Consider the following 22046-nt stretch of genomic DNA (forward strand, 5'->3'; position numbering starts at 1 on the left):
CGTTGTCTCGCTCGTTACGCTGATCTCCGGATTAGGATGTCTCAAAATTAATTCCTCACAATGTGTTCCGTCCCTAAGCCGTTAGCAAACAACACATGTGTGTGGCGTGGGGACGACAAATACAGCTTTCGTGCGAACAGCCTTGACATTTTACGCCATTAATTAGCCACCAAGTTGGTTAACCCGACCGCTTCTGCTTACCCCTGGAAGCCAACAACGACACGGATGACTCATCCGAGCGACTCTGAAATACTTCCGAGATGTGGTGCGCGGGCTTAAACCACTTAGAGCGAGAAACCGTCAAGTGTTTAACCAGCAGAAACCGTGAGGTCTATCGAACAAAGTGGATAATTTGACCAGCCTGAGGCGTGTTCACGACCAAGCTACAAGCTCTATAGCGTACGTGTATAGCATAAGCATAAGTAACCTATTCAAGCATATTTTGGCCCAGTGGTTATGTCGCTCGGCTGCTGGGATGAAAGACGCGGGTTCGATCCCGAGAGCGGAGGTCGAATTTCGATGGAGGCGAAATTCTAGAAGCCCGTGTACTATGCGATGTCCGTGCACGTTAAAGGGCAGCTGCAGCACTTTTTTGAGAATTTCGCGATATTCAAGGATTAAAATCTATGTAGGCTGTAGTTAAAGCATGCCAAGTGTTTTTGCACTAGCATTTAAAATAGTCACGTAATCGACGATTGAATTTTGCGCTTCTCCTCAATGCACCAGAGGAGTGCGGAAATACTTAGCTTGACGTCACGGAAGGTATGATTTCAAATTACCGCTGTCGTCCGCCACACCCTGGCCTGACGCTTTAGATGCTACCAAACAACTCTCGGCACGGTTTGCCTTCGATGGCGTTGGTTTTTTTTCCTTCAAAGCAGGTGTTTGTGCGTTGAAAATGTACCCATACCTTCGATGACGTCATCACGCGCCCCCCACTTGGCGTTGTGCGCTGCAGAGAAGTTTGGTGGGCGTCCGGATTTTAATCAGCGATTACTTCACTATTTCAAGTGCTAGCCCCAAAAAGACTTCGCATGCTTTGCCTGCAAGTTTCACACATTCGACCCTCTTAAGATCGTTGATTTCTAAAACCGATGCAGTTTCCCTTTAAAGAACCCCAGGTGGTCGAAATTAACCGGAGCCTTTCCCTAAGGCGTTCCTCATTGCCTTATAGGCACCCTGCACCCGCCAGGCACCGCCACCGTCGAGGCAGCGTTCAGCTCCCCCGCGCGGCCAGTTCCTCGTCCCTGTCAGGAAGGCTCGCCCCGCGACTGCGAAGGGATGGCGTCTGCTAGCGGCTGCCGCTGTTCGTAGAGCCGGGATTTCGACCTATTCATTCATGAGGCTGAAAAATTCTTTCGAGGAGCGAACGTCAGGAAAAAAACGAAGCTTTTTGAGGCAGGCCATGTACACACTGTGAAAGAGGTGGTGTCGTGCGACGGGAGCGAAGTAGCAGCCCGGTGCATTGCGCAGACAAGCATCACTGCGCCACCGAAAACGATCAACTTAACGCTAAGAAATATTTCTATAAAATGCCTGTCAGCGCTGCACTCTCACTCATTTTTTTTATGTAGCTATCTTCCAGTAGAGTGCTTGTAGCCGCGAGCTGCAGTTGCAAGGCAGGCAATTGTAAACACGCTGCTGCCGTTACCGTGTTTTTGGAGCGGTGTGAAACGCTCTCCAAAACGAGCCACCCGCAAGCCTGCAGTGTTCCTGCATTTAAAAAAACTTACCCTAAACTTTCAAAGACGGCCAGGCGGCATAACATTGAAGGTAATTAGAAAAGTCCAGTTTTTGAGCGAGCGGCGCAAACTTGACTTCATAACATTCTCGTCTGCCGCAACTTCGGTGTTCGATGTGAAATGCCCTGTTCAAACTACGCCTTGAAATGATGTACCCATGGCGTAATCTGCCGCTCATATTTTCTACTTTTTCAAGCAACTGCCAGGTCCTTATCGTTGCAACACGTGCGTCAGTGTTTTGATGATATGAGATGTCCAATGAACGAGCTTTTGCAAGCAGAAAAGGATGCAAGCTGCGGCGAAGCGCCTGTGCGCACTGAAACTCCTGCGGAAAACATAAAACGTTTTGACTGGGATTATGCAAAAAACGAGTATCCCAGCTATTTCATGCAGGATTCTTGCAGAATGCGTGTGCTTAAAAAGCTGGATTTCATTGCAAGCTTTGTTTAATTTCTACACATTCAGTACAAGTACCCTAAATTTTCGACATTAGCACTGTACTAAATTATCACCCAGTCGTTCAGATGTGGAGGCAAAGATTTATCAGGAACATGTTGCCATTGCCTCTGAAAAGGGGCTTTTAATGTCGAAAAAGACGCTGGACGACAAGGCGCAGTGGAAGCTAGAAAGGATTCCGCGCATAACTGGAAGGTAAACGATTCTTTACTGCGCAAAATTTCGGCTTCTTCCACAGGCGTGACTGCGGGCGAGTTATGCGTGGCTTTTCAAGACCACATATTGTTTACAGCCATGCATGAGTCAAGTAAGCTTCTGCATGGGTTTGACCACTGCTTGACCAGAAACCGCGCGTGCGTGTTGCCCGTCGCGAAGGGTGGGCAGTCTCCCAATGTCGCGTCGGAAATCCACAAAACCTTGTCCCAGGCGAATTTATATATGCATTATTGCATCCTGAAACACAGCAGTGTGTCCTGCTGTTGTTATGTGCCATTTTTTGCTCGGTAAGGACGCCCAAAACTGCTTCGGGGCGACGCGCAGCACAGCGGGAGCTGTCGGGCTGCCCCCGCCTTCCTGACAGGGACGCGCGCGCCGCCGCCAGTGGCGCGCGCGTCGCGCTGGAGTTAGATGCGCAGGGTGCCTATAGCCGCTTTGGGCCGTTAAACCCACATAAACCTTTTTTTTTTTCATTCAAAAACTTTAGTGCTGCCACTTTAGTTATCAAATTTAACGGTATGAACGTACACCTACTTCAAAAGCTAGAGGCCGTCATCAGCGTAACACTTCAGGAATTAAAGAAATTGTTACTCCTGCGGTTAAATTAATGCAAACCTAAGTTTACGCACGATTTAAGTCTGATTAGCTCGAGTTAGATTAGTCTACAGCCACGACTGGTACAGGGCTGGCAGGGTTAACTGCCTATCGATGGAAGAAATTAAGCAAACAAGGGAAGGGGAATGAGAGGCTCGTTATAAATATGAAAGAAGCCAACAGCCACATGCAGAACCCAAGGGGCACAGGGGATTTTTAATTAATTTATTTATTTTGTGGTGTTGATCAATTTAGAATATTGCTGAATATGTTATCGCTTAAAGCTAATTGATTAGAAAAGCAGAAGAAAAAACAACCACATGCCGCCGGTGGGATCCGAACCCACGACCTCCGAATTACGCGGTATTACGCGAATTACGCGGGAAGAGGTGTTTGTAGGAGAACGGCAGATTGGGCGAGTTGGTGTTCCATGGTGACAAGTACATACAAACAGAGCTAAACAACAGGACCGGATAGAGGAGTAAACAAACACGGCGCTGTAATGGACGAAATCTGGCTGAAGACGACGAGGACGTTTGAGTTCTTCTCAACATCACCAGGCCTCGCGGTTTGGAAAGCTCCGCTTACCTCACATGAAATTAAGGAAATAAGTAATGAAATATATGAAATATATAATTCTCGAAAAATAATACGAACAGCGAGAGTTACACAGACAGCTTAAGGACCACCAACAGTTCGTCCGTCACGCTGAAAGAATAAAGTGTCGCTCGCTTCAAGAGAGCACGCAAGTGCAGCCAGATCGCATTATGCGCAAGTTTGCGCAACTCTCCGTAACCAGTTAAGCTTCTAAGTAAAGCAGCCTCCGGGCACCTCGCGAGTGAATCGCGTGCACTTGTCCGCGCGAGATAAACATCCAAGGCAACCGGACGCCCGCGCGAACGCAAAGGTCACAGGACGGAGCGAATAACACATCGAGTGATATAACAACGCCTAGCGAGGATCCGCACAAGAAAAGAACAGGGACAAGCCGAACAAACAAGAAGCCAGCACCGCGCGCCTAGTCAGTCACGAGACTGTCTTCTCCGGACAGGGAGAGCGCGCGAAGACGCAACCCCGGAAGGCGCCAGCTAAGAGCCCGCGGCGCAAACGCCTAGGGTTAAAGGGGGAGGGGGGGGGGGGGGTACAGGAAACCACGAGGCCAAGCACTGAGCCATCATCACCATCCGCAGGCAGGCCTGGCCGAGCGATTGTGAGCGCTGGTACATAGTACATAAGGCTATAACGACGGCGCCGCCGAGGCGACGCCAGGAAAAGAGTCCTCGACGATTTCCCAGAACAGGAGGAGGCGTTCCGCTCGCACACACACGCACGATCTAAGTTAGTGACTCAGGGATGGTGACTATCACACGTGCAACGGCAACAGCAGCGACAGCGCACCCGCAACACACGGGAAGAAGAAGTTACGAAGGCGTCGGGTTGGCGGAAGGGGGGAAGGGGGGGGGGGCGTACACAGCAGCCATGTGGTAGCCACTTGAAGACGAGAGAGAGCGGAGTCACACAGCCGGGCTTAGTCACCAGTGAGAATAACAAGGCGGCGTCCGTCCGTCCATCTGCCGGTGACTTAGTCACCACACCTTAATCTTACACGCAAGAAGAGGCCGCGTATAGCGGCCTCCGCCGTACTACCACTCCTTCGTTACGCTATTTCTACGGCGCATGCGCGCTGTCGGTGCTGCTGTTTTTCGAAAACGGGCGCGTGGGTGTCGCGTGTACACGGGCCCCTTGCTTGTACTACGCGACGGTTACAGCGTACAGCCTTTAGGCCTAACGACGGTGACAACATCCAATAGGAACTCGGAGCGCGCCGTTGAGTGAAGCCCACCGCTAGATAGATACACACATACGGTGGTGGGGGGTGGAGTAATGGGGGCGTGAAAGGGGGAAAACGGAAATGGGTGTGCGGAGGACACGCGCGGCGATTTTTGTGCGCGTAACGAGAGCTCCGAAGGAGTAGACCGTCGCTCCTAATGGAATGCCGTAGTACATATGCGCAGGCTCTGGACGCGATGAATGGAGCTACTCGAGCTCACAAGTGCAGCGTTTGTACGAGTCACGACAAACAGCGCAGCGGGAACGCTGCCAAGGGCGAGGGAGAAAGAAAATACGAGAGTGAGCTGGCAAATAGCGATTTTTGCGTTGCCATAGGCAATATACGTACCTGGTGCCGCCGCCGCGCGGCGCGTATACGCAGAAACGAGAAGGCTTGCTCGACCCGGACGTGTACAGCTTGTCCGCTGGACGTGAATGAAACGGCTGTGCAGATAGCACCGCCGGCGGGCATGCATTTTTATGCGACCGAGAGCGGCGGCGGCGGCGGCCGGAGTATAGGCCAACACGGAGTTGGGAACGTTGCCAGGTGTCCCGCGGGAGAAGTCAAACGCGCGCCGAACAAGCGAGCCAGGCACCCCGCGAGAGGAGCTATCTAACTCGGCTGCTTGTCGTCGACGGGTGCTGCCTCGAACGAGCGAGCACCGCGCCGCAGTTCGATGAAGACATGGATGGAGACGACACGGTGGCGCAAGCGGTCGTCTTCACGAGCAACGACGGCTCGCGACTTTCCTGGACATGATGGACGGCTACGCACTCCACTAAGAACATCGGCTGAAATAGATCGCGTTGTTTTCCTTTTCTTCCAGTCGAAGGAGCAAGATTAACATCGATCATGACATCACGCGCGAGAATGGTTTTCTCCTTGAGAAGACGGCGACCATGGCATGCCGAGCACTCAAAGCGAACATGGGTGGCGTTCAATTTCTTATTGCGAAAGCAATACTAGTTGCACTTTCAGCCCGTCGCGTAGCGAGGCCGGTAGCTACCATATTAGCATATTGGACTGGACTGGATTGTATAACCGATGCATCACCACAAGTCTAACCACAAGCACCACCACCAGCTACACTACCAGCTGAACCATGGCGTAGCTACGGATATTGCTTTCGCAATTACCGGGCTTAACCAAGCTAAGCCACAGCCAACTTTTTTTGCGGCAATAGGGACACCCCGCGGGGCTAATGACGATGTGAGGGGAACGCAACATAAAACGCCGGCTCCCCACTGGTCAGCCCATGGGCCACCCGATGATTAGAATCCGTGTCTGGTCAATCCAACCCACGAAGTCAATCCAATGACCACGCCAAATCAGCATACACACCATCTGCGCAACGGAGTGGACAAGTGTGGGAAGCGGTATAAAACTGTCGCAATCACTTCTCAGCTCTTCGGGGGAGAAGCGAAAATACCGACTGTTTACTTTTATTCTACATATCGTCTTCGCCCGCAATTGCTCCTTCGTAACGAATATACGTGGAGGGGTGACGGAAAGCAATGCGAACACAGCGGAGCCTATAGGCACTCCGCTGTTCGCATTTCATATCATCCCGCGTTTACTTCGGAGGTCGCAAAAAGACGCTACTGCCGTCCGTGATACGTTCTGCGACGACTCTGACGTCTTTCTGTTACCACTCAAGTAAAAGCGTAATCAAAAGAAATTCTATCGCGATAGTACATCACGACGAGAGAGAAAAAGAGAACGTTATTGAAATGACACAAAAATAAATATCCCGGGATGCCCCCCGCCCGGAATAGCTCTAGCGAGCGCAACGGCCGCTTTTTCTGCGCTTTGCGGCGAAGCAAACTTGCTGAAAGCTCAATTTTAAGAATGGGCTTAGCGAGCCTGTGCTTTGAATTCCTATTTTCACAAGTTTGCTCCTTCACAAGCTGCAGGAGCACGGGTAGATTTGCAAGATTTGGTAGACGTTGTTGAGCTGTATACTCATGCACGTTAGAGACATACGGCATCGACTTTGAGAAATGAAATTCAGCCGAACCACCGACACGAGACCGGAGGGACACTCGTGACGGAACTCGGCGCAAGCAGTCGTCAAGCTTATCGAGCCGCGCCGGGTTGGTTGAACTCGTGCCGCAGAATCGCCGAGGGCTGACTCAGCCCAGATTCGCTCGGGGTGTACATGTATGCGGTGAAAAGGCGGAACCAAGGTACACGACGACGACGCTCTGCTGCCATCCGACACCGCCAGCCTACAGCTCGTCGGGCTCGCACGATGCGAGCGCGCGACCAAGCGCAGCTGCTGGCTATAGCAGACTCACTATCGCCGCTCGACAGGCTGAGAAAAATCTACAGAGAGTCTATAACAGGGTGTTTTACCCAAGACTTTACGCAATTTTTAAAAATTGGCCTTTTTTGGATAAATTATGGCTACATCGAGTCGAAATACACGCGTTTTCTAGAAGCCTGCAGGCAAAGAGACCTCTCCAGTGCGCGTAACTCGTCGTAGTAGCCTAAATTTATTTGGCCAGAGCGCCGAGGGTAACCGCGTCTTCGAGATTCTAAAGACTGATATGGTTATTACTTGCGGCGGGCTACACGCCTCTCGATAATTAAGTAGACTAACAGTAATAGTTAGAATGTTAATCTTTAATTTAGTTATCCAGCCTGCTGGTTAGCACGTCTCAGTTAATTCTGATTAACTACACCGCTGAGAATGCTATGCCGAAAAAAGCGCTGTACTAACACAAAAAGCCTATCTACAAAAAAAAAAAACTACGTAAAGACACAGACCCCGTTGTTAATTGTTAAGCCAGCTTTCACCCTCTGAAGAAGGTGGTCCAGGCAAGAGACCCTACAGTTATTCGTCCTTCAGCTTATACCCATGCCTGTATACTTGGGGTAACAGTCTTTAAGAGATGTCCTCCAACTGTTCCCGTCCGGTCTCCATGCTGTCAGCTTCTCATCCCGAAGATCTTCTCCCCACCTTGTCTCTGGTAATCTCCGTGTCCTCTCGCCTGAGGTCATCATCATCATCAGCAGCCTGACTACGCCCACTGCAGGGAAAAGGCCGCTCTCATGTCTCTCCAATTAACCCTGTCCTTCGCCAGTTGCGGCCACCGTATCCCCGCAAACTTCTTAATCTCACCCGCCCACCTAACTTTCTGCCGCCCCCTGCTAGGCTTGCCTTCTCTTGGAATCCACTCCGTTACCCTTAAGGACCAGCGGTTATCTTGCCTTCGCATTACATCCCCTGCCCAAGCCCACTTCTTCCTCTTGATTTCGACTAGGATGTCATTAACCCGCGTTTGTTCCCTCACCCACTCCGCCCTCTTCCGATCTCTTAACGCTACACCTATCATTTTCCTTTCCATGGCTCGCTGCGTTGTCCTTATCTTAAGCTGCACCCTCTTTGTTAGCCTCCACCTTTCGACCCCATAGGTGAGTACCGGTAGGATACTTCAGTCCTAAGCCCACCTTCCCTCCCGTATCTTGACTCCCACGCTTGGCACCTTACTCGCCCCTCTTGTATGGTCACTCCGTTCGACAGATGTATTTTTAGCGAGGAAGGAGTGCAGAGACGGCGCGTCACCGGAAAGCCGAACACCGATCTGCAGGAGCTGGAGAGCGGCGTCTTTTGTTTTTCGCCCGCCCCTATACCACAGTATACGCCGCAATCTTAAAATTGCTTGCCCGCATAATAGCGGTGCGACGAAAGAGAATATTGAACAATTTAGTTGCAGTGTTTCATAACGTGGGACATTTCAGCGTATTTCCCCTGGCAACAATATGTGCCTAGCACCAGAATACGCGATGAGCACCTTCAGCGCTTTAAACTCGCCTTACTGATACAGTTTAGGGCGCCACGACGGTTAAAGGTAAAGTGTGACTTGGGAAAGCCGGCTTTACATTGTTAAGGGCAAAGTGTGACGTGGGGAAGCCAGCATAAACCAATCACGAAAAGGGACCATTCAGTGAATGGTGACCACGCGCTCTCTTGGCTTGGCCAGTCCTATAGTATATGTACACTCGCCATGAAAAGTAAATGGAAGGCGACTTTGTCAAAGAATTTTAATTTCTTTAAACCTAAAGCATAATGGTTTATGTTTGTTGGTGCACAGTGCAATTCGCACAATCACAACTTGGCTACACATATGTATTTAAGGATGCATGATTTTGGGAGGGGGGGGGGGGGCAAAGATTAAATTGTTTCATTAATATTGCCTTCCATTTACTTTTGGCGGCAACTGTCCATAGTATAGGTATGTGCCCTAAATAAACAATACATTTTATTATTATCAGGAATATTTTCTGTGACTGAGCGCGCGTCAAGTTTTCAGTGGCCAAGCGACACATGTACCCATAGAAATATGACTTCGGTAAGCCAAATGAGGCAGTCTCAAGACCTGCAGTACGAATCGCTTCCATTGAATATGCCTGCTACAAAAATGCATTTCATTCAGGTGAGCCGGCAGTGATGACGACGGATCAGCAATTGTCTAAAGTGGCTCGAAACGCATTTTTACTCCAACCACGTCGTATCAAAAATTACCCCGCGTTAACTAACCTAAGTGCAATTAGGAACTTAGATATTATACCTTGAAATGGCGATCGGGTTTAACTTTACCGAGATAGAAGGTTTAGGTCTAGGTGCGCATGTGGTGTCCCCTCTCTTGTAAGTGTCCTTGTTGCGCCGCCGTTCATTTCATCACGCACCAACTCGCCCCTCAGGCCCAAAGCGACTCAGGCTATGAGGGACGCCGTAGTGGAGGGCTCCGGAAATTTCGACCACCCGGGGTTTTTTAACGTGCACTGACATCGCACAGCACACGGGCCTCTAGAATTTCGCCTCCATCGAAATTCGACCGCCGCAGCCGGGATTACGGAGATCGAAGTTACACTCTAAACACGAATACGCCTATATGGGAGTAAAAACGAAGTAACATGTCCTCTAGCGCAGTCCCTTTTATAAAAGGGTACCTTTCTGTTTAGAACGTATACGACCCCTAGATGCATGCGTTTCCATTTATTGGGAGTGCTCAAAGTGAGGAAAATTTTTGAAAATAATTCCGCTCCAAAACTGCGGATAAAAAAGAAGGGAGGGGGGGGGGGGGGGGAGCGAGGAGTGAAAGTGGGGGAGAGTACTCCGAACCCGACGGGGTTACCGGCGAGCTGCTCAAAAATGTTCTCTGCCCGACAGACAGACAGAGCGGTCACACGAGAAGCCATGCAGCGGCCGACACTGTCATTCGCGTGGGCGCAATCAATCAGCCGACGGAATCCGGCAATTACGAAACACGTGCACAAAGCAGGACACGTGCAGCAGCAGCGGCAGACGGACAGGCATACGCAGTCGTCAAGGGGTCCGTTGTCTCTATGCGCTGCTGGCCACAGGTGGCCAGTGCAGGAAAGGCAGAAAGAATCAAGCCCCGAAGCTGGTGGAATGCGGAAATTAAACAGGCAGTTGAACTCGGGAGACAGGCATCGAGGGAGCACAGAGAGGCCAAGTGGGCAGGGGACAGTCCGGACGAGGTGGACAGAAAACGGGACGTGTACCGAAACAACGCGAGTTTCATGTTCGCGAACTCGTAGAACGGCATTCGTCCGAATGGCTGCAGGGAATGAAAAATGAACAGAACATGACTCAGAGTTCAAAAACAAGGAGGTCGACAGCTACAAAAAAAAAATAAAACAATTAAGCACTTTATTTGCTGGGCTAGGTGGCACTCGCCAGCGCCTCGATACAAAAGGGGTGCCAACACTTTCACACATGCAAAAATTCGCGGAACGCGGGTGTGCAGCGGAAGAAACCGAGCTGTCACGTTTGACTCAGAGTTCCGCTTCCTGCCTTCGCTTCCCCGGCCGCCCAGACAGCTCCCCATGACGCCCCATTGATTCTTCATTATGGCCTTGCATCGTAGTCGATCCATGTGAAAATAAGCAAGGCGAGCAGGTTATTGCAGTTGTTGTTATTGCTAGCTTCGGAAGGGAAAGCAGCTGATGTGCCCACTATCGGGGGCTTTGAATCCGGATGTGTGGACACAATGCTGGAGATCTTTTAAAGCTTGAAACACTCGCACATCTTTTGTAAACCTAACTGCAACCCTTTCCTTAAACCCTGCCCCTGTGCTGTGCGGTGTCGGTGCACCCCAGGAGGCGGAAATAAATCCGGAGCACTCTAATACGGCGCCCCTCACAGCATACGTAAAACTACAGGACGCTAAGCCCAATGTACAGCCTTTGTCAAAAGTTTAGAGCCCAGGGGGTTTGCTTCTGGGCCACACTGCTTTGCTCGTAATGCGTCCTCAGCGTCCCAAATCTCCTCAAGGTAAGAAAATTTTTGGTCCTGCTCTCTCCGATGCGTAGGACTTCCATTAGTGCTACAGGAGCGCTACAATAGTGCTTAGAAGCAAACCCCCTGGGCTCTAAACTTTTGACAAAGGCTGTACCATACCACACACACACACACACCCCATACCACTATACCTTATCGTCTCCCCTTCCACCATATCGACGCAAGCACGCGCTATCGACCTCTACCCGAATATATCTGGGGTGCGCAAACAAGGCAGTAGTAGCGACGCAAAAAAAAAAAAAAACATACCTGTGACGTTTGAAAAGTTCGAAAACAAGCTCACGATCGCGGACGCAACAAAACGTTCTCTCTCGCACTCCTTTCGGTGCACGGCCGCAGTGCTCCACAGTGTAACTTCGTATCAGGCTGACAAATAACGGTCAGCTGCTTCACGCAGCCGAGGTCGGTGCTGCGATAAAGGAACGTCAGTACCAGCCTCCCGACAGGCAGCACGACGGGTCCTTCACTGTCCAGCACCCACGACTCCGGCATAGGGACATACCCCTCGAGGCTGTATCGGAATCGAGGAGCAGCGGTCAGCCAAGTAACGCCGTGTAAACGTCGCCGCTTTGCCCGTTGCCAGAGTGTATGTTGCATCACCAGGCATTATCGCAGAGGCAAGCCCATGCCTGCAGGGACAGGACGTGGAGATCCGGCCTGTCAACAACGGCGAGGCATCCGGTACATCTCGGGCCGTGGCTCGCAGCTCTAATGCGACACCCCGTTGTATCATCATCCGCTAATTGAGGACACTAGGTGCGTATCACGAGAATAGGGGGGGGGGGGGGGGGGGGATCATCAAAGGTATGCTGGTAGGTTGCAGTATGTTGTAGTGTGAGTTCTAAGAGAGACCGGACCGAAAAGGCGCCACAGGGCCAGGAGCAGACCCGAAGCCTCCAGTAGACATTAGATACCTTTAGCATACCGTGTACAGTCTTACCGTTACCGGAGTACCGGGAGCCCGCCTACCGCCGGTGAGCAGGCGCTGATTGGTCCCGACGCTGCAGGCGCGCGCGCAGCTGCCGAGTACGTGGCGCCATCTGGCGACGTCAAGGAGATTTGCGCACCCCGGAAAGCTGATTTGCAGCGAATGCACTAAAACGCACCGTGGGAAAACTACTTTGCCAAACGGCCCCCCAACAATGGCCGGGCCGGTGCTCTTTTGCGGTTGCTGGTAGGCTCTTTTTTTTTTTTAACCATTCCCTCCCTGCAGTCCCGAGAAGGCCGCAGGAGCGGAGCAAGTTGTCAATCGCTAAGCCAGTCAAACGCTAAGCGCGCCGGTAATCAGGGGGAACGAAGGAGCGTGACAAACTCTCCTTAATCGCCTTATGGTGTCTACGCATAGCGGCCGAGTCGCACTGCCGGCAGTTGTGTCTGTACGCGTGTCCGTGAAGGGGTTCTGCGGCTGTCGCACAATGAAAGACGTTTTTCTTTGCACGCGGGACCGGCTCTAGGTACAGCCACTCCTCTGTTCAACAGCCACTACTACAACATATTTGTGTGTACGGCTGCGCAAGCAGTACGTGCTGCCGTACTTCTTACTTTCGCTGCACACCGCAGGAAGAATATACCCTGCACTCAGTGCAGCCGGACAGCTACCTGCGAGCCCCGGTGGAGGAAGCGACCCACACCTTGGGGTCTTAACCCGATTCCTCAATGTTTTTCCAACTGGTTTTAGGGCATTCAGAAGTAGCGAATGCAGGGCCCACAAAGTAGCTAAGTAGCAGCTAACACTAGTTGAGAAGCTACGCTTGAAAAAGAGCACCTCTCGCTCTAACGCACGCCCTTCCTAAAAGTTACGAACCAGAACGACAGTAAAGCGATTATGGGACATAAAAGCGGTTCTGTTAAGGTTAAAGGTGCACTAAAGAGGAATCTGAACTTGTCTTTTTGCCGCGGGAACTCGATTTACACGTTCTTAGCATTCTTAGAAACTGCGACTTATTGCCCTGTGTGGCCAATTTCCCTAATTAAATCTAATTAACGTCCGGCTCCCGCTCTTTTTTTTTGAATTCTGCCTCCTACGGTGGGCGGAGTCGACCAACGCGTGGAGTGCCTTTCACCCAGTCCCGTGGCGGCTTGCCGCTCTGCCATCGGCGGAGTAATACGTAGTAGTCCGTAGTAGCAAATAGTCCGCGCGTATTTTTATTTCTGCGGGCTTATTTTGCGGCTATATTATCTGCGAATGAAACTATTTATTCATGGAAAGCTAAAAAACAAAATAAATCGAAAGCAAAGCCTCCACGGAGCTGGCTGAAAGGAACTTCACGCGTTGGTCGACTCCGCCCATCGTACGAGGCAGAATTCAAAAAAAAAAGGGCGGGAGCCGGACGTTAATTCGATTTAATTAGGGAAATCGGCCATACAGGGCAATAAGTAGCAGTTTCTAAGAATGCTAGGAACGTGTAGATCGAGTTCCCGCGGCAAAAAGACAAGTTAAGAATCCTCTTCAGTGCACCTTTAAGCCAGTTGGTTCATATTTGCTCACAGACAGGACACACAGTGACAAACGGAACGGGCGCTGACTATAGCACCTGCTCTTTTTATTCTATTCGCGCAGAGTGATGATACACGCAGGCTTCAAAAGTTAAAAAAAGTCCGTGTAGTTACCGCGTGTCGTCTACGCACTTTTTTTGTGTGTGTGCGTGCGAATCAACAATAAGGGGAATTTCACTGGTTGCGGCATGTTTCGGAGTAAGTTCACTGATTTGTCGTTCATCCGCGTGCTGTAGTCGGATACAACTCTGCAGCGAAGCTCAGCCTCATTTATTCCTCCGCGACAAAAACTACTCCGGTTTTAAAGCTTTTCTTGTCACCTAAACAAGAAGATAATCACAAGACGAAGTCATGAGCTCAAGAATTTTAATGACTCTGGCTCGCTTGATAGTCGAACATTGAAAAAGCTAATTTTGTTCCCTGTTGTAATTGGTCAGCGGAGCAATACGGGATCAACTGCTGTTTGTTCGTTTTTTTTTTGTGCTAAACTTGTATCTTACTGTACAGCAATTCGTTTACAAAACGCAGAGAAAGCAAGCAACGACGTGGCGATCCAAGCCGGACACCACACAACCTAATGCCACGACGAGCGATATTATCTCGAGTGACATTACCACTCTAAGGTTGTTCTTTTACCCCTTCTTTATTAGTAGGCATTAATATGGCCGTTTATAGTAATATTTTTTTTTTATCAGACATTGTTTCCATAACTTAAACCTTGTTCATTCAAACTTGCTTAATCAGAACTGGTGGTTTGTTCGAACTGGTTTTTGTACTGTCAGCACCTAACTCCGCTTAATTCGAAACTCCGCTCAACTCGAACGATTACCGATCCGTTTCGTAATCAAACTGTCCACAGTCGACTGTAGTATAGTCACGCATATACCTCACTTGAAAAGAAGCAGCCACGGTGGCTCAGCGGTTATCCTGCTCGGCCGCGGGAGGCCGCGGCGGTTGCATTTCGATGGAGGCAAAATGCTACAGGCCCGTGTACTGCGCGATGTCAGTGCACGCTAAGGAAACCCAGGCGGTCGAAATTATCCGGAGCCCTCCACTACGGCGTCCCTCATAGCCTTAGTCGCTTTGGGACGTTAAAGCCCGAAGCCATAAACCACCATTTGCAAAGAGCTTGTTTGTTGCCAACAACAGGTCGCAGCGTAGCTTTTCTCAAACAGTCGCAGCTTCCTGCTCAGTGCGAAGCGATATACTGTGATGTAACGAATGATGCCGGGAAATGAAAAAAAAAAGGGGAAAATGCAAGAGAAGCAGTCAAAAGGAACGCTTGCGCATAGGCAGTACAGGAGGCAACCTCTGGGAACACAGCGACCAACGTGGCCGGGTCAGCGCATGACCAACAAAGGAGATGTCACAGTGTCAACCGCTGCCTGTGCACGGACCAATAAGAACGCGTTTCAATTATTAGCGGTTCAAGGCGGTAGCGACACTCGGTGTTTTGCGAACTGAAACGGCGCCGAGCAACGCTAACGAGCTCCAGGACGGTATATGTCGTGTCATATAAGAACGTCATCACGCAGATGTTGCGCCTGGCACAACGCACACTTAAGCAAGTGTCGCAGCCTCCGCAGATCCATATAGTGCTGCAACAGATGCGCATGCAAGCACGCGCACACATGCGGCATCGATTGTCTCGACAGCGCGTGGGCGAGGTCGTCGACATTTTATTTCGCGATGTCACGCACTATACTCGAGCGGCCACGTAGAGGCCGTTTTATCGAAATTTGTTCAGCGCCGTAATTCACGCGTGGGAGAAATTACACCGCATGTTCAGCGCTGTAATTCACGCGTGGGATAAATGACACCGCAACGTTAGCCAATCGTATATACACGGTGTTTCGTTTTATCCAATGCAAATTTGGTCTAAAGAGAAGAATTACTAAATTCACCAGAGCCGGCCGGTTAGCTAATTCTTATTCATCAGGGTAATGTTCAAATTTTATATGGGGTCGCTGCTTCATAAAAATCATCTCCCTTCAACCTTTTACTGACCCATTCCCTCTTAGGCTTACATCTTCCACTGCCCAATGCCTTGCCACCACTTCTTACGTCGTGCCCTGTACGTCTTCAAACACCAAGTTCAAGCTTCATCGACTTTTTTTCAATGTATTCGTCCTGTTATGTAACAAGCAGATTAATAATCAAGGCTATGCCGAAACGAAGTACCCGTTTGAATGATGAACCAACTCCAGAAGCGCGGCTCTGAAGCAATCATGGTATTTTTGTGAAAACAAAAAAATCAATGCCCAATGAAATGAGGCAACCTGGGTGCATGGCACAGACCATAAATTTTTTCCAAAGCGTACGCGGCGCCTTAAATTTACAGAGACAGCTTGAGGACGCAACGTTCTTCACCCCCGGCTGTACCACTTAGGGCTAGCAGCAAAACGTCTTCGTATGCAAAAAACAGACGCCCTCCGTTGAAGGTAACCGCCTTTGGGAGCTGAATGCATGGCAGTGGGAACTGCTGCGTGACTTAAAGAATTAAAATGGGACCGGAGACAACCGTCGTTGGTTGTCTGGTCAACCATAGTCTGGTCAAAGTCATTATCACCCGAACCTACACTAGAAACCGGCTTCTCCCAATGCCCTCCATTCACTCCCGTCTTCTGCAAGTCAAGGTTACGTTATTTCAGCAAATGTCCTAAACCATTCACGGTGTCTGACTCTCGGCCGGCCCAGATCGCCTTCACATACCCCTGCACGGTACCCACATCGACATACTAACGGACGAACGGCTGTCACTTCTGAGTATTACCTCCCCTGAGTCTGCTTCTTGTGAATTTTAACCGGAATATCCTCATCTCGCGTTTGCCCTCTAATCTACGCCGCCTTCAGTTCTCACCCATCGATCGCTCAATCCTGTAAAGCAGACCGTTGCGCATACACCGCTCAGCCCAATAATACACAGGATACAAGGTGGTTGAAATTTCCGGAGCCCTTCACTATGGCGTCCCTCATAGCCTCAGTCGCTTTGGGGCGTTAAACCCCAATAAACAAACAAACAAACAAACAAACAAACAAATTACATACCGTGCGCTAACGAGAACCTTCCTGCCCTTGGGGAAGGGGGGACGAGAACTTCGCAATTTCGTCGCGTAAGTGCAAGTTGGGAACAACTCGCGCGACGCGATCAGCGACAACTCGCGAGTTCGCGACGACTTTATTGCGCATGTCGCCGCGAATATACCCGATTTAATGCGACAGCTGTATATCGCACGTTCGACGAAATCGCGGCGTCGCCGTCGTCGTCCGCACACCCGACCCACACAACAACCCGGCTAAACACTCCAGGCAAAAGGTTGGCTTGGTTTATAGCGGTTTAACGTCCCAAAGCGACTCAGGCTATGAGGGGAGCCGTAGTGAAGGGCTCCGGAAATTTGGACCACCTGGGGTCCTTCAACGTGCACTGACATCGGACAGCACACGGGCCTCTAGAATTTCGATCGCCGCTGCCGGGATCGAACCCGCGTCTCTCGGGTCAACAGCCGAACGCCACAACCACTGAGGCAGCGCGGCGGCCTCTCAGCAAAAGCAATTCAGCGAAGCCTAACATATGGCGCTAATGCGAATGCAGCGGCATAAAAGCAACAAACGCATCTACACCCGTGCTCAGACCTACTGAGGGCTCCGAAATTTCTGTTCAGACAAGGGTAAACATCCGATTATGTTAATTTTATTTTCAACGTTCGGGCAATGCTGAACTCATTCGCGGCTGTGTCTGGGTTCTGTAGCGGTCTACACAGTCGGCAGCGGATTGACCGTCAAAGCCCTCCCGCGGGCGAAGGCCGAATATGGGAACAGTACACCGGCTCGAGAACGGCGTCCTCTCTGAAGCCAGCAAAGCGGGGATATAAACTCATTAGAGACCGACAGTCGCATAAAAAAAAAAAAAAAAACTTGGCGAAAAAGCAATTTCACGTAACGGAAACAACCGGGACCCCATCTTTGCCGAAACGAAATTGGCGCACAAAACTGCGCCGCCGCTTCGTGGATGGCTGGTTTTCTCTTCGGCGCTAATCAGCGTAGTTACCCCCCTCCCTCACACAGACTCCCCACCCCATTCGGTGCGCTCTCGCTTTTTCCGACGCCGGCACACCGGACAGAACCTGGGCAGTGGTAGGGGGGTGGGGGGGGGGGGGGTATGAAGAGAGAGAGGGATTAAAAACTGAACGACAAAAACATAGAAGCGGGACTGGCCCAGAGATATAACAACCTCGCTACGGACCACCGCCGCCCACCACCCTTCGAATGGCGGCGGACGCGTGCACGAGACGGTCCCGCTCGGTGTCCCAGCCAAGCAACCACCACAGCACTCCTCCCCCCCCTCCTTCTTCTCTTGGCATTATTTCTTCCGTTGCTCCCTTTCTGTTTTGCTTCTTCCTTCGGATGACATTCACCCCACCACGCTTCGCCTCCTCCTCGGGGCGCCGCGGTCCACATTCCGAACGGGTCTTCGGCCCAGGGGGCGCCGAGCGCGCATGGAGAAAGCAGCGGCTAATCCATGATGCATGGCGCCTAGCGGGACCCCCCGAATCCAAAACACTGGCGGCGGCGGGGAGGAGGAGACACAGCCCGGATGAAGGCGCCCAGGGAACGAGACGCACAGAAAAGCGCAAGTATTAGCGTTAAGCAGGCGGTATATTATAGAATCCTCCTCGCCACCACCTTGGTCTCCTTCTCTTACCCTCCTTTATATCCCCCCCCCCCCCCCCCCCCGTTCTACCCACACACCGCTGCTCATGCGCGCACACCCACAGCCCGCTTCCCTTCCCCCTCCTGAGCGCGTCCTTTCCGAAAGGACCCCCACTCGACCCCCCCCCCCCCCCCCCCACGCCGAGTTCAAAACCGGGACGACGACGCTGTACCCAGCCCCGGGGTGGTAATGTGCCCAGGGAGTGTGGTTTGTTAGACTGGTGAGGGAAAGTGAGAGGGCGAAGAGAGGCCTAAAAATAGGAACGTCGCTGAAAAGGAGGCATGAAAGGGAGGGGGAGGGGTGTTGACGATGAGAGAGAGAGAGAGAGAGACAAAATTCGGGGGTGTATCTAAAGCTGCACTTCCCTCTCCCTTAATTTCACCCTCTCATCCCGCACACCGCGCTGGAGAGGAGGCAACAAGCGAGGCTGTAGCGACCGACCGACCCGGGACTCGGCCGACGGCGTGGGTAGCACACGGCCCGAACATCGCTTCGAGGCCAACTCTCTCACTCGACCCACCGCTCTGCCCTCTCCCTCTTATAACGGCACGCTCGCGCGCCCCAACCCGTCGCCCCAGCCAAGAGCCGAGTGGGAGGAGAAGCAGACCCACCCAACACCGACGCCCTCCTGTGCGCGTGCCCCAGTGTCCTGGACCACGAAAAGAAGACCCCCGTGCTGCCCCTGAACCGCCTTTTTTGTGTGTGCGCGAAGACAGAGAGCATGTACAGTTGCGCATATGCCGGCAAGCTTTGCAGTGAACTAGCATTACAGTACAGCAGATGTTGTACAGAAAATGTTGCGCTGTTATTTTACACCAGGTCAAGAAGTTCAGTCTGATTATATATCAGCAGGCATTCATAAGGTCGGGGAACAGTGCGCGAGCTGCACATAGCATACTTCCACTCGTCGTTGTCCGATTTTGCACTTCACTAGAGATGCGCATCCGTTGCTGGTCATCACCCCCTACTCACTCCAACATCTCCACCACCCCGTACTTGGCACGTGTTAATTAATGTAGACATATGACACCATCTAACAACAGCAGCGTTGGCAGAATTAGCAGTAGCTCTGTCATTTGTAGCCCGTGCTGCACGTGACCACAAGCCTCATGCCAAATGAACGTTCTGAAAGTGAACAAGCAAGATGCAAGCAACTACACTTCCTTCGCATAAGGCCTTCGCTAGAGTTTCTGCCTGATACTGTGTAGCAAGACGCCATAGCGCACTCACTTCCCGTGAGCAGAGCAGAAAACACAACAGTCAAGGATAGATAACTGCCATGCCAGGTGCTACGAATTAGGTGGGCAGCAGAGCTGGAAGCAGCCCGGTTTACCACATTAGTTACAGAAGTATAAAAGCCCCACCTTCTGAATATCCGCTTTTTATGGTTAATCATGACCACCAACTCTTCACGGCACGCACTTAAAGGCCAAAGCCAATATTCGTTAGCACAAATGTGCAGAAGAGCAGGGCCAGTTTGTTGAGGGAGCAGGGAAGTTCCACTACAACAAGCCAGGTTGTGCTGCTGTTTTACACTTCACATGCAAGCTGCACAACAGTTATGCTGAACTGTCTCTACCCGCTGGATATTCAAGTAAAAGCAAGCGGTGAGGACATATCATAGCCTCAAGCCATGCATGCAACTGACGTCAAGCCCAAGTTCCAGGAACATTGCACATGCAAAACACCACTTGCTGGAGCATTCGCACAATACCCTGTCGCAACAGGCTACAGAACATTCACAATGGTTAGTTTTGCAACCATGACAGATGCATGTTGAGTTCTATCGAGCAGCATTCTTTTTTATCAGACTGCACATCCACCATGGTTTCTACTGCAGCTTTTCTTGATGCCTTGTTGTGACAACACAATGATTTTGTTCACACGAACATGCATATGTGTCCAAAAATGTGTAAATGTACCCAATGTACAACACTGAACAATGTGAATAAGGCTTTGTAGCTGTTACCAATGGCTGGAGGTGAAGTATCACTATGAACTAAATTAATGGACAATTGTATGAATTTGAGAACTCAGTTTACAACACCATAAAAGAATGGCAAACAGGATGGACAACACAATTAGGGTTGTTGAGCAGCATGGAGTCATGGAGGAAGAAACACGGCTCGGATCAAGACCATGTTATGATGCGAGGCAGGGAATTGAGAAATGCAAAAGCCAGCCGCATTTTCCATGCATTGTGCGAACACATGTACAGCCACATGGAAAGATTGAGCCATAAGTAATGACTCTCAGCAGCACATTACACCGGCAGTATACTACAGCAAGAACACGTCCACACGTCAGGTCTTCACAAATGTATAGTCAGTAAGTCACCAATAAACTATAATTTGGAGAGTCCTGCAAAGGTGTTTCATATACTTTTCCGTTGCACGTGGTGATATAGGTGACAACTTGACATTACAGTGAACTGTAGGGAGCAAGATGAAAGCCTAAGTGAACAGCAATACAGGTGATGATTAAAATAAGCAAGATGGATTCATAGCACGTGACATTTCTGATCAAGCCTTCTAGTGTCTGTTGGACACATGGAAGCAGTCATGTTTACTACACTGGTTACACTGCCCCATAGGCAAGATGTGAAGTATAAATGTCACACCTTAAAAATAAAAAAAAAATGGTTTTTGAGGAAAGGAAATGGCACAGTATCTATCTCACATCTCAGGTGTCAACCGCTCCATAATAAGGGAATGGATAAAGGAGAGAGTGAGAAAAGAAAGGGGCTCGTACCTACTGTATATTTGCTTTTATGGTCAGCCCTGTCCCTAACCACTCCATGGCATGCACATACAGACCAGCACTAGTGTTTATTAATATACTGGTTGGTTTGGTCAAACCAATCATTAACAGAAACATGCATAAATCATCCATGATGAACACAGGCACAGAGGCCCATGTGAAAATGAATCATGGAATAAATTTAGGGACAAACAGCTTAAAGATTGGCTGTTAGACAATCAACTGTTCCACTAACTTCCATTCTGATGGTCGTGGCCCAAAAATCTAGAAAAGTTTTTCTTCCCTGCATAGACTGCTAGGCATGCACAGGTATACAATAGCCTCCAGACATTTTCAACGTCTGTGCAGAAAAAAATTCGAGATCACTGTGGTACCCTGCATTGGAGTAATGCGAAAGCAGTGACACCCCCCCATTTCAAGTTACTTTTTGTTTATAATAGGTTCCTTAATTACCCACTCCATTCACAACTAATTCACATTTAAGTCACAGTAATTAATTTAAGTCACAATAATTAATCATCTTATTCAAAATTAATGCACCTCAATTCACTATTGACACTTTCTATAATCATTATTCATCAATCCCGGACTTTCAAATTTGGCATCGCTCGTTGGCTCCGCCCACACTTCCGGTCACGTGGTCCCACACTTCAGACATTTATAAATTTGGCGCAACTTTTGCTCTGACCCCGCCCACTTTTTGAACATTTTTGGTTTTGGTTCGAACTATTCACCCGATTTCGATTTTTTTTTTTGCGCAGCATCCTCACATCATCCTCTTCTGATTACAACCATTCGTTTCACGCTACCTCTTCTGGGTTGCCCACAACTGCTGCCGACAGATTTTGCGGACACGACCCCGCCGAAATAGCCTAGCAATGTTTTCGCATTAGTAACATCAGAATTCGT

General features: G+C 50.2%; 1 protein-coding gene across 2 annotated transcripts in view; it reads right to left on the minus strand.

Moving 5' to 3' along the window:
- The window catches only part of LOC149332603 (uncharacterized), a 92238-nt gene that overhangs the window by 68555 nt on the left and 1637 nt on the right, over positions 1-22046 (minus strand). The window contains exon 1 of one of the 2 annotated variants that reach the window (XM_089558222.1): positions 5188-5482. The exons of the other annotated variant lie outside the window; for it this stretch is intronic. Within the exon in view, the coding sequence (XP_089414348.1) occupies positions 5188-5310 (123 nt within the window). The 5' untranslated portion in view covers positions 5311-5482. Of the gene's footprint in view, positions 1-5187; positions 5483-22046 lie in introns of those variants that run through there. 2 annotated transcript variants of the gene reach the window in all.

This window comes from Amblyomma mixtum, chromosome 8 (assembly GCF_055824585.1).
Source record: "Amblyomma mixtum isolate Tamu chromosome 8, ASM5582458v1, whole genome shotgun sequence".
NCBI lineage: Eukaryota > Metazoa > Arthropoda > Arachnida > Ixodida > Ixodidae > Amblyomma > Amblyomma mixtum.